The sequence below is a fragment of the Stenella coeruleoalba genome (genome assembly GCF_951394435.1).
Source record: "Stenella coeruleoalba genome assembly, chromosome: 20".
Lineage (NCBI taxonomy): Eukaryota > Metazoa > Chordata > Mammalia > Artiodactyla > Delphinidae > Stenella > Stenella coeruleoalba.
In genome coordinates, this window is record NC_137166.1 from 42804453 (window position 1) to 42816660 (window position 12208).

At 56.8% G+C, this 12208-nt stretch overlaps 1 protein-coding gene across 2 annotated transcripts; it reads left to right on the top strand.

Moving 5' to 3' along the window:
• Positions 1-1102: 1102 nt before the first annotated feature.
• On the top strand, positions 1103-11469 carry SCN1B (sodium voltage-gated channel beta subunit 1). Of its 2 annotated transcripts, none has more exons than XM_079907583.1 (6): positions 1103-1504; positions 3167-3333; positions 3989-4229; positions 10025-10166; positions 10721-10792; positions 10881-11469. In XM_079907583.1, the coding sequence occupies exons 1-5, from the start codon at positions 1465-1467 to the stop codon at positions 10785-10787; spliced, it is 657 nt and encodes a 218-aa protein (XP_079763709.1). In that variant the 5' UTR covers positions 1103-1464; the 3' UTR covers positions 10788-10792; positions 10881-11469. The 2 variants fall into 2 exon arrangements, with proteins under 2 accessions (XP_079763709.1, XP_079763710.1); XM_079907584.1 differs by lacking the exon at positions 1103-1504 and adding an exon at positions 1861-1964.
• The last annotated feature ends 739 nt before the right edge of the window (positions 11470-12208 follow it).

Consider the following 12208-nt stretch of genomic DNA (forward strand, 5'->3'; position numbering starts at 1 on the left):
AGCGTACCAGAAGGGCTCTGTGCTTGGCGGTTATTTATTCATTTGACGAATATTTATTGAGTACTTGCAATGTGACAGGCACGGTGGAAGGTGCTGGAGACGCAGTGGTGCACGGGACAGTGTCCTCGCCCTGCGGGAGCTTGTTTTCCAGGGTTGGAGGGACAAGCAGTGAATGGAGAAAAACTATATAAAGAAGAGTATAATGTCAGGTAGTGACAACTGCTGTAGAAAAGAAACAAAACAAAACTAGTAAAGGAGGTCAAGTAAGGGACTGCGGAGGCAGTTGGTCCTGAGTGGACAGAGGGCCTGATGAAGGTGACGTTAGAGCCGAGAGCTGCCGGAGGAGAGGAAGTGAGCCCCTTGGTCACCTAAGGGAAGAGTGGCCCAAGCAGAGGTGAGCAAGGGTGAAGGCTCTGAGGTGGGAATGAGCTTGGTGTACTGGGGACAGCAGGGACCTGGACAGCAGCGGGGAGTGGCCTGGAGAGGCGAGTAGAAGATGACGTCAGAGACAAAAGAGGGTAGCGGGGTCTTGAAGGGCCTTCCTCTAGAAACATGGCGCCTCAAATCCCCAGAGCCGACTTTCTGGTTTGGATCCAGGGTGCCCATCCTGCTTGAGAGGGGTCTGGAGTATTATGGGTAGCCCTAGCCTGACACCCCCCCATGCCCACTTGGGTTCCCACACAGTGACCTCCAGGCCGGAGTGCCAGGGGTCTGAGGGGGAGGTCACTTGGAGGTCCCAGCCAAGTTCCCCTCGAGATCCCATGGGGATGACCTCCATAATTTGAAGTCCGAAGCTCTGCCCTCAAACCGCTCTCCAAACCCTCTTGTAACTCTGAGGGTGACCTCTCCCAGACTCCAACACTGGGGCTCCCCGGAGTCTGGAGGGGTCGGACAACCAGACCACGCGCCCCACGCCCGAAGCCGCGGTCCCTGCGCCACCGGGAGAGGCCGGTGCAGCGGGCGACTCCCGGGCCGCTGCGGCAAAGGCTGGGCAGCCGCGCCCTCCCCCCGCGGTGATTCATCCCGCCCCCTCCCTCTCCCTCTCCCTCTCCCTCCTCCCTTTCCCTCCTCCCTCTCCCTCTCCCTCCTCCCTCCTGTGGCCGCAGCCGCCGCCGCTGCAGTGCGCAGGAGACCGCGGCCCGCGCCCAGGCGCGCCGGAGCCGGAGCGGGGCCGGGGTCCGCGCACCTGGCGAATGTGTTCGGCTGCGCGCGCCAGCGCAACAGCCCGAGCAGCAGCCGCCGCCTGCGCGGCGGCGGGGATGCCCGGACACCGGGCTCCGGGGCTGGGCCCCCGGCGGTAACCGGAGCGGGGGGGCCGCGCCCCCCCTCCTCCCCCCCTCGCCGGTCCCAGAGCCGCAGCTGCTGCGCCCGCGCGCTCCCGGGGACATTCTGACCGCCGCCGGGTCCCGCCGCCTCTCGCCCCGCTGTTAATACCGGCGGCACGGGAGGGGGCGCAGCGCAACCATGGGGACGCTGCTGGCCTTCGTGGTCGGCGCGGCACTGGGTGAGTGCGCTGGGGGCGCGCGCGGCGGGGGGCACAGCTGGAGCACTGGCCGGGCGGCGGGATTCGCGCGTTGGACTCCCGGCCGCGGGCGGGGGCCGCCCTCACCCCATCCCCCGGCCCGGCTAAGTCCTCTTCAGAAGTTGTGCGCGCGGGCAGCGGGGTTCTGGAGGGCGCGGAGGTGCGGGTGGGCGCGAGCGGGCGGGGGCCGGGCTGGCACAGGTTGGTGGCTGCGGGCGCCCAGCCGGGGGCGAGGAAACGCGGAGTCAGCTGCTCCCGGAGCCCCGCAGGCTGCAATGTGACACCCACAGCCGCGGGAGGTGGGGGTTGGGACGGGGGTGGAGGCGGCGCCCGGAGATTGGGACGGAGAGAAGGAGAGACTGGGAGAGATGGAGACGGAAGGAACGGGCAAGAGACACAGAAGAACTCCTGAGCGCTCCGCTGGGAGACTGGAGAGATGGAAGTAAGGGGGGAGCCAAGAGAGAGGGAAGCAGAGTGTGCCTGAGAGAGACTGAGGTGAGAGAGTTAAGAATCTGAGAGGTGGAGAGAGGAAAAACTTGAGCGAGGCAGAAGGAGATGGAGACACAGGTAGACACAGGAAGAGATGGAGTTTAAAAAGGACAGGGAGAGGTGGAGTGAGAGAGCGAGAGGCCGGGAGAGCGTGTCTGAGCCTGGGAAAAGGACACAAAGTGGTGGGACCTTTAGAGAGACCCCTAGAGAGAGAAAGAGGGGGAGACAAAGACAGAGGCGTTCAGGGAGATGGAAAGAGACAGCAGAGGAGGAGGGCAGAAAACCCCAAGATTAACAGCAGAAAGAATCAGGGACAAAGGAAAAGCCCCAGAGCTGGAGAGACAGAGCATTAGCTAGTGAGCAGGAAGGAGGTGGCAGGTAAGAATGTGGAGGGACTCGAACGGACTGGAATCCGGTGAGGGTGCAAAGGCCCTGGGGCAGGAAAGCGCTCTGAGAGTTTTGAGAAGCTAATAGGAGGTGGGATTGGCTTTAGGAAGTGAGGAGCCTGGGAGCAGAGGGGGCTGAGGCAGAAGCTTGGGGTGGGGGTGGACGACAGGAACTTATGGGACTGGGGAGCAGGGCTGGAGTGTGGGTTTGCCCTGGTTCCCGTGCCCACCTCCTTCTCAGGCCTTGCCTTCTCCCAACCCATTTCTCTGGGGCTGGCTGGTCTTACAGAGCAATAATGGTAGAACTGACACCGCCACCTTGAACTTTTAGCACAGCTGGAAATCTGGTCCCACCACCTACACGCTGCAGTATTTTGGGCAAGTGGCCTTCTGAAGAAGGGGTACTTGGGTAGCAAAGACTCTGAGCTACTGACCACGGTAACAGCCCTGTTAATTGGGGGTGTCCTGTGTGCCAGACCCCTTGCGACCTTACCTACCCTAAAGAACCTGCCCAGCACCTCCAGAAGCAAAGACGATCGATTCCCTCACCATTCACAGAGGGCAACTGAAGCTCAGAGAGGATGAGGGACTTGCCAAGGGCACGTAGCAGGTGGCAGGGCCAGGCTCAGCATCTGCTTCTGGCCATTCCTGATCATTATTGAGGGGAAACAGATGGTTTCCGAGGGGCCCAAGAACTAACAGCCAGCGAGCCTGGCATTGCCAAGGGTGATGGGTGCCCTGGCTCGACCTGAGCCTGCTGTCCCCGCAGTGTCCTCAGCCTGGGGAGGCTGTGTGGAGGTGGACTCAGAGACCGAGGCCGTGTATGGGATGACCTTCAAAATTCTGTGCATCTCCTGCAAGCGCCGCAGCGAGACCACTGCCGAGACCTTCACGGAGTGGACCTTCCGCCAGAAGGGCACAGAGGAGTTCGTCAAGGTGTGTGGGAGCCTGGCAGGGTGGTGGAGGGTGGGCGTCTGTGTGGGAGTTGGCGGGGGCAGGGTTCCGGTAGGGGTTGGTTGGTTGTTTGCAATAATGTGCTATCACTGTTGACCTGGATCCAAATTCCAGCTCCACCATGACCGACTGGTGACCTTGGGCAAGTCACTGAGCCTCTCTGAACCTCCGTTTCTGCCTCTGAAAAGATGGGGGGCAGGTGGTCTCTAGCTCTGAGGTTTGCATGAGGATTGATTGAGTTCCTGCACCTGGCACCCAATCAATGTCATTGCCATTGTTTAGTGCGAGCAAAAATGTCTCAGATGGTCGTCACAGAAGGAAACAGAACTTTTTTGACCTCCTTTTTGTTCCGTGTAGTTTGAATTACATATGAGGGGGCGCCATAAACTCTGAGGGCCTGCTGGAGAATTGGGGTCTACAGCAGCCGGCATCAGGCTGCCTCTCTCCCCGCCTGGGGAGCGTGTCTGGGGGCCGGGGAAGAATGGTAGAGAATGAAGGCCAGGAATGCCGCGTGGGGGCTTGGGCGGATAACTGAGGAACGCATGTGTCAGCATGTGTGTGTGTCAGGGCTCGGGACAGAATAGAGGTCTTGGTGGGGGACGTGGCCCAGCGGTGACCCCGCTCCCCCTGCCCCCAGATCCTGCGCTATGAGAACGAGGTGCTGCAGCTGGAGGAGGATGAGCGCTTTGAGGGCCGTGTGGTGTGGAATGGCAGCCGGGGCACCAAGGACCTGCAGGACCTGTCCATCTTCATCACCAACGTCACCTACAACCACTCGGGCGACTACGAGTGCCACGTGTACCGCCTGCTCTTCTTTGACAACTACGAGCACAACACCAGCGTCGTCAAGAAGATCCACCTTGAGGTGGTGAACAAAGGTGAGTCGGGCCCACGGGCAGCCAGATGGAGGGACAGATGGCCAGTAGGAGACGGGTTGGCTCTGCGCCTGGGCAGCGGGGGCGGGGAGTAGCACCTCCTTCCTGGAGTCCAGCTCCGGCCTCCATTTCCCTTCAGCCACGGGGAGGTCACAGCGGGCCTGTCCTGTGGAAGTGCTGGGCGCATAACTCAGCTCTGCCACCTGCGCTGTGTGACCTCCAGGCGGGTGCCTCCCTGTCTCTGAGCCGAAGGATCGTCCTGTAGCGAACAGGATGATAATAGTATCTGTCTCTCCTGGTGTTGGTGGAGCCATTCTTATGTCCCAGGGAGCTGGTGAGGATTGAGCGAGTTGCTGGGTGTCAGTGGCTGGTGTGTCTGTCACAGCAGGGCCTCGGCACACGGGGGCAATGGTGGTGGTGCGTCTGACTGTCAAGTAGCCTCAGCCCTGCCTCCCTCTGTCACGTGGCGCAGGAGATAGGAGAGCGTCTCCTAGAGCAGTGCTCGTCGTATTTGACTGTGTGCACGAACCACTTGGCAGTCTTGCTGATGTGTCAATCCTGACTTAGCAGATCTGGGTTGGGCCCAGGATTTCATCTCCAATAAGCCCTCAGGCGAGGCCAAGGCTGCAGGTCTGGGCCCACACCGAGCAGCAGAGATATAAGGTGTTGTTGAACCATTTCATCATTTTGGCTTCAGCTGCCTTGAACCCCTTTCCTGAACTAGCTTCTGATTGGGTGTAAATTGGAATTTTCCAGGGCCCTATGACCCATTGGCTTAGAGAGTCAGGGAGGTATCCCAGACCTTGGGCCACCAAAGAGCAGGGCACGTGAGCCCCGAGGGGCCTGCAGTGCACACACATCATCACGGGCAACGTGCATTGGCCCACCCTTCCCTGAGAGGGGTGCTGGCTTTAGCGCCCTACATGGAGTCCATCATTGAATCCTCCCACCCACCCTGTTGGGTAGAGGCTCTTCCTATCCCCATTTTACAGATGGGGAAATAGAGGCTCAGGGAGATAAGATTACATGGCCAAGGTCACAGAGCTGGGACCTGGATTTGAACCCAGCCAAGCCCGTGTGACTGTTGTTTCTGTTCTTGGCATGATTCACTATACTCTGTCAGCCAGAGCCTGTGGGTTTCTTTTGATAGTTAGCATTTTTTTTTTTTTTTTGCGGCACGCGGGCCTCTCACTGTTGTGGCCTCTCCCGTTGCGGAGCACAGGCTCCGGACGCGCAGGCTCAGTGGCCGACCATGGCTCACGGGCCCAGCCGCTCCGCGGCACGCGGGATCCTCCCAGACCGGGTCACGAACCCGCGTCCCCTGCATCGGCAGGCGGACCCTCAACCACTGCGCCACCAGGGCAGCCCCGATAATTAGCATTTTTCAGTGTATTGTCAAAGTGATCCAGCAGAATTCAATTCAGGAGACACGTCTGAGCGACTCTTTGGAATAGGTCACTATGCTGGGTGGACAGTCGCCCATGGATGTAGAGGATGGAGCCCTGCCCTCATGAGTTGGGGGGACAGCTGTAACAAAGACACCCCAAATACTGTGGCTTAAAATCTCTGTCAGTCCTGTCTCTCAAATCTGTGTTGAGGTGAAGGGTCAGGCGGTGGGGAGGCTCCACGATGCCCTTCAGGCATCCAGGTTCTTTCCACCCTGTGGCTCAGCCCTTGCTCACAATGCTGTCCTCACCTGCATGGTGGAGGCTGGGCTCACGCACACCCGTGACCTAGTAGAGTCTCTGTTTTTTAACGTTATCTACCACATTATACTGCCTCCCAGAGCCTGTGTTCTTTTGAAAAATATTTATGTATTTATTTGGCTGCGCTGGGTCTTAGTTGTGGCACGTGGGATCTTCATTGCAGCATGTGGGTTCTTTTTTTTTTTAGTTGCGGCATGCAGGTTCTTAGTTGTGGCATGAGGGATCTAGTTCCCTGACCAGGGATGGAACCCGGGCCCCCTGCATTGGGAGCACAGAGTCTTAACTACTGGACCACCAGGGAAGTCCCCCAGAGCCTGTGTTCTTATATTTATGTAACGTAGAACTCCTTCTGTTATCTTCCCAGAGCCTGTATTTTCTGCATCCTCCACCATACCCCAGTATTTCTTATCCACCACATTACGGTACTGCTTTTTTAACATTACTCACTGTAGTGTAGTATTTTATATTATACTATATGCTATACTGTTTCACATTAGCAGACGTATAACTTTTTATCATAGTTCATCATACCAGAGTATTTTGAATGTTATCAACCATATTATCACATTTTTATCATTAGCCACCATGCTATAGTATTCTAAAATATTATCAATCATATTGTAGTATTTAAAATTTTTACTTGGTATATATTTATTATCACCAATCATACTGTAATATTTTTTTTAAAGAAAATTTTATTTTATATATCACTAGCCATGAATTTGTCATTAGTTATTACGGCCGCCAAAAAATATGGAACACTTCATGAATTTGCGTGTCACCCTTGCGCAGGGGCCATGCTAATCTTCTCTGTGTCATTCCAGTTTTAGTATATGTGCTGCCAAAGTGACAACATACTGTAGCATTGATATATTTTTTTAAGTTTATTTTATTTTATAAATTTATTTATTTATTTTTGACTGCGTTGGGTCTTCAGGGCCGTGTACGGGCTTCCTCTAGTGGTGGCGGGCAGGGGCTACTCTTTGTTGTGGTGCGCGGGCTTCTCATCCTGGTGGCTTCTCTTGCTGCAGAGCACGGGCTCTAGGCGCGCAGGTTTCAGTAGTTGTGGCACATGGGCTCAGTAGTTGTGGCTGGCAGGCTCTAGAGTGCAGGCTCAGTAGTTGTGGTGCATGGGCTTAGCTGCTCCGCAGCATGCGGGATCTTCTTGGACCAGGGCTCGAACCCGTGTCCCCTGCATTGGCAGGTGGATTCTTAACCACTGCGCCACCAGGAAAGTCCCAGCATTGCTTTTTTTTTTTTTTTTTGCGGTACGCGGGCCTCCCACTGTTATGGCCTCTCCCATTGCGGAGCACAGGCTCCGGACGCACAGGCTCAGCGGCCATGGCTCACGGGCCCAGCTGCTCCGTGGCGTGTGGGATCTTCCCGGACCGGGGCACGAACCCGTGTCCCCTGCATTGCAGGCGGACTCTCACCACTGCACCACCACTAAAGTCCCAGCATTGCTATTTTTAACATTACATATCACTCTACAGTACTTTTTTCATTCCCCGTGATATTATTGTATTGTTAGCATCACTGGCCATGCTATATTCTTTTTATATTGTAATCCACTGTCTTACTGCAGTTTCAACATTACCCATCAGTCTGTATTGCCTCCTGGTAATGACCCCTCAGCAATGAGCTGAGTCATTTCCAAATGAGGGGCAGTGGGCGCTGGTGGTGAGACCTTCACTGACCTGGCAGGGGTGCAGAAGATGGTAGGAAGCACCTGGGGGTCCCCCACCAGGGATGGGGCTGGCAGCTGGGGCCAAGCTGGCTAATTCTATTTGGACACACCCAGTATGAAGGGAGCAGGTGTTGAGGTGAAGCAGTCGCTGAGGCTGGCGAGACATCCGGCCTGCAAAGGTGCAGGCTGGGCTTCAGATCTGGTGGCTGCCTGTGTGGGGAGGCAGGTGAAGCTCTCAGAGGATTTGGGGTTTCTGAAGAAATCAGAGGTCTCCCTAGAGAAGGTGCCTCTGCCCCTCAGTGTGACCCCTCTGCCTCAGTTCGTCATCTGTAAAGTGGAGGAGTCCCACCTCCTGAGATGTCTGTGTGGGTCCTTGGAGACTGCACTGGACATTTCCCAGCCATTTCCAAGTTTCTCTTTGGCTGGGGAAGCTTTCCAGAGCAGATAAGAGCTTGGACCCTACAGTCGGTTACACTTAGGGTTGAATCTTGACTCTGAGTGCAGTCCTGGCTGTGCATCCTTGCCCAGCACTTTGCCCTCTCTGGGCCTCAGTGACCTTGTCCTGCAAATGGGCTACAGAGCCCATACCTGTCACTGTCCTAATCCGATTGGGAGAGCAGGAGATACCAGATTACCTAAATCCGTTTGGGCATTGAGTTCCAGGAGCAGGGGTGAGAATTCCGATGATTGAGCTTTACCCAACATATATTCAACTCAGTGTGCTTCCGGAGGTCAGCTGACGTGGGAAGCCTGGACTGTCTCTATCCTTGGGTTGTTTCAAAGAGTCAGAGCGATGCTCAGGTAAAGAATTTAGCACAGAGCCTGGCTGAGAGCATGCATTCACTGCATGGGACACATTCATGGTATCTTTGGAGTGAAAGAACGAACAAACAGTTGAGGTGTGGAACCCTGTCCCCAGCTCCTCCTGCAGGGAAGCAGGGGAGAAGCATCCAGCCCTGCACCCGCCCTTCCCTGTGGTCCAGAAAACATTGGTGCCAGCTGCACCGGGTGTAGCAGCAGAAAGTGCCCACTCCCAGGGGAGGAAGACCACATGGGAACAGCGGGGAAAATGAGATCCTGACCATCCAGAAGGAGGGGACCAGGGATGAGGAGTGGACACTTGCGAAATCCGGCCGAGGACGCCACAGTGGCCTTCCGCTCTGGTCCCCTGGCTGAACGCGCTCCCTTTACAGTTTAAATTTAGGCTCAATGAAAGGAAGCTGGTGTTGGCAAGAGCCAGGGCTGCGGAAAGGATAGAGTGTTTCCAGAAAACGTCAGCGAATAGCCAACACTTAACGCGGTGCTGACTGTGGGCACATCCACGCATGTTACAGATGTTAACTCGTTTTCTCTTCCCAGCAACCCTGTGAGAAGGCATGAGTATTATCATCCTTATTTTACAGAAGGAGAATAGAGGCCCAGAGAGGTGGAGTCATTTGCCTGAGGTCACACAACTAGTAAGAGGCAGAGATAAGATTTGAACCCTGACAGTCTGGTCTCAGAGCCCCTGCTCTTAACTACTGTGCTGTACTGCCCCAATAATAACAGTAATAATATTAATAATAGTAAACATGTATCAAATGCTATGTATATGTCAGGTACAGTTCTAAGGATTTTTAGAGCTTGTTTAATTCTCACAACACTCCCATGAAAGAGATATTGTGATTATGAACTTTTTAAAATCATTTTTTGTTGTTATTTTTATTTGGGGATTTTATTTTATTTATTTATTTTTGGCTGCGTGGGGTCTTCGTTGCTGCGCTCAGGCTCTCTCTAGTTGCGGCGAGTGGGGGCTACTCTTCGTTGCGGTGCGTGAGCTTCTCGTTGCAGTGGCTTCTCTCATTGTGGAGCACAGGCTCTAGGCGCACGGGCTTCAGTAGTTGTGGCTCGCGGGCTCTAGATTGCAGACTCAGTAGTTGTGGCACGTGGGCTTAGTTGCTCCGTGTCATGTGGGATCTTCCTGCACCAGGGATCGAACCCGTGTCCCCTGTATTGGCAGGTGGATTCTTAACGACTACACCACCAGGGAAGCCCTCCACTTTTTATAGTTGGTGAAACGGAGACCCAGAGAGGTTGAGTCACTTGCCCAAGGTCACACAGCTGGCAAGTGGTAGAGCCAGGATTTGAACCTGAGTCTTCTCCTTGTAGAGCTACAGCTCTTGGGCACCTACAACCACCTGAATGACACAGAGGACCCTCGAGTTACACAGGGAGGCAGGTTGAGGGTGATCCCGAAGCCCGTCCAAGGCTGGTTATTGAGAATCACAGTAACAACGATGGCTCTAGGGAAGCAGCCTGGCCTCGTTTGCAGACCAGGACCAGAGAGGTCAAGCCACTTGCCCAAGCTTGCACAGCAGGCTCAAGGCACACTCAGGCTGCCACCTGACCCTGCCCGGCCCCTGCAGCCAACAGAGACATGGCGTCCATCGTGTCTGAGATCATGATGTACTTGCTCATCGTGGTGTTGACCATATGGTTCGTGGCAGAGATGGTTTACTGCTACAAGAAGATCGCCGCTGCCACGGAGGCTGCTGCACAGGAGAACGCGTGAGTAGGGTCGCTGAGGAGGGGGAGAGGCGGCCCAGGACAGCCAGCGCTTCCCAGAGGGGAGCATGAGCTGAGTGGGGAGGTGGGCAGGGGAGCAGCCCAGGGCGCCATCTGCCGGTCCTCCCCAGAGGGGACCATTTGGTGTCAGAGATGGGATGAGGTCCCAGCCCCTCCCCCCTCAGACTCTCAGCCTCCACTTCTGTCAGGACCCAGGGTTCGGGCCCAGCATCCTCTGCCCCAAAGATACAGGACTCCAGGCCCTAGCCCTTGAACCTCCCAGTCCCTGCTCCCTCAGACTCAGACACCAGGCCCTCAACCCCTTTCCCCGCTAGAACCCAGGAGCCTAACCCCCCAGATACCTCCTCCCTCACATTCAGGACTGCAAGCCCCAGCCTGGGCTTCTTTAGGATCCCTGGGAGCCAGCCAGCCAGCCCCCTCTTCTCTCTGACTGGAGCCCTGTGCACCTGGGACAGAGACCGCAACCCTCCTTGGCCTCCGGGGGGTGGGCCAGACCGACGGTGGGGTTGCTGTACCCCTGACCTTTGCCCCCACAGCTCAGAATACCTGGCCATCACCTCAGAAAGCAAAGAGAACTGTACGGGCGTCCAGGTGGCCGAATAGCCCCGGTAAGGTGGGCTGGGCAGGCAGGGGCTGGAGGGCCTGGGAGGTGTCAGCCATTAGGTGCCTGATGCCCTGTGTCTCCCTCACCTTTAGGCCCTGGGCTCCGCCTCAAGGAAGAGCCAGCCCTAACGGGGAACATCCGGGCACAGCCTGCCCCCAATGGGGGTTGGCCATTCCTGGGCCTCCACAAGCCTCAAAGTCCTGCCAACGGAGCCTCCAGGGTGGGAGAGGGCAGGGGGCTTGGCTCACACCCCGAATCCAGCCTCTTCCTCCTGCCCCATCACCCGCCCGCGCCGTGCATGATGGGTAAAGCAATACTGCCGCTGCCCCCATGCCTGCTTCTGCTGCCTGTTTGGGAGGGGGCGGTGAGGTGGGGGCAGCGGCTCCGCACCCCTCTTTCTTGCTGATTTGCACACATTGGCCGCTTTGGACGCGCACTACTGGGGCCCAGCCCCTCCCCGCCCCCTCCCCGCCCGGTGAGGGTTATGATGGGCTGGAACAGCTCGGGACGGGGGGTTCTGGGACCCGCTCCGACCCGCAGCGACATTTCCCCTCCTGCTTCCTCTGGCTGGACCTGGGGTCTCCTCTCCCTGTGATGCACTCTCGCCCCAGCCCAACCCGCCGTCTCTCACCAGCCTTGGATTGTGGCCACTTCGAAAGGGGCCCATTCAGCCTCGTCTCTCTTTACACAAGTAGTTTTGTTCATGAAATAAAGATTCTTGGACTTGCTTCATAGTCTCTCTCGTGAGCCCAGTCACCTTCTACACCCCCTCCAGATCCAGGAGCCTCAGTTTTCCTGGGGACCGGGCCTCCAGGGCAGGCAGCAGGGCCTCTCCACACACGTTCGGGGATACGATGGTGGCAGTGTCTCAGGCTCAGCGCCTGCCTGAAGGCTCAGCGGGTACAGCCACTTGGTACTTGATGAATGTGTTGGGGTCTGCGGGGACCAAGAGTTTCGAGGGAGCCAGCAGGAGCCAGGGAAGCAGACTGGTAGCCGGTGTCAGCGGGGGTGATGAGGGGAGGAGAGAGAGGGCCATGAATGGAGAGAGAGGAGGAGAGGCTAGGGGCTGGGCAGTGCCAAGGCTGCCCCAGTGTGGCCCCCTGTGGGAGGCTGTGGCTGTGAGTACAGGGGGTGCGACGGGTGAGCGGGTGGGTCCGACTGTACAGGGACGGCCCATCTGGCGTGAGCAGCCGTGGTCTGACTGTGTTTGAGGGCATGGCTGTCCACAGGCAGGTGTCTGCTGGTGATCCTTGTGTGTCTGGGTGTTTATCTGGCCCTGGGGTGTGACGTGGATGACTCTTGGCTGCTGGCCAAGAGTGTCTGATGCGGGACAGTGTGTATCTGCCTCTGGACACTTCCGGCCACTTGGCCTGGGCCTCAGCACTCAGTGCTGCCTTTTCCGGGCCAGGTCCCCATCCCC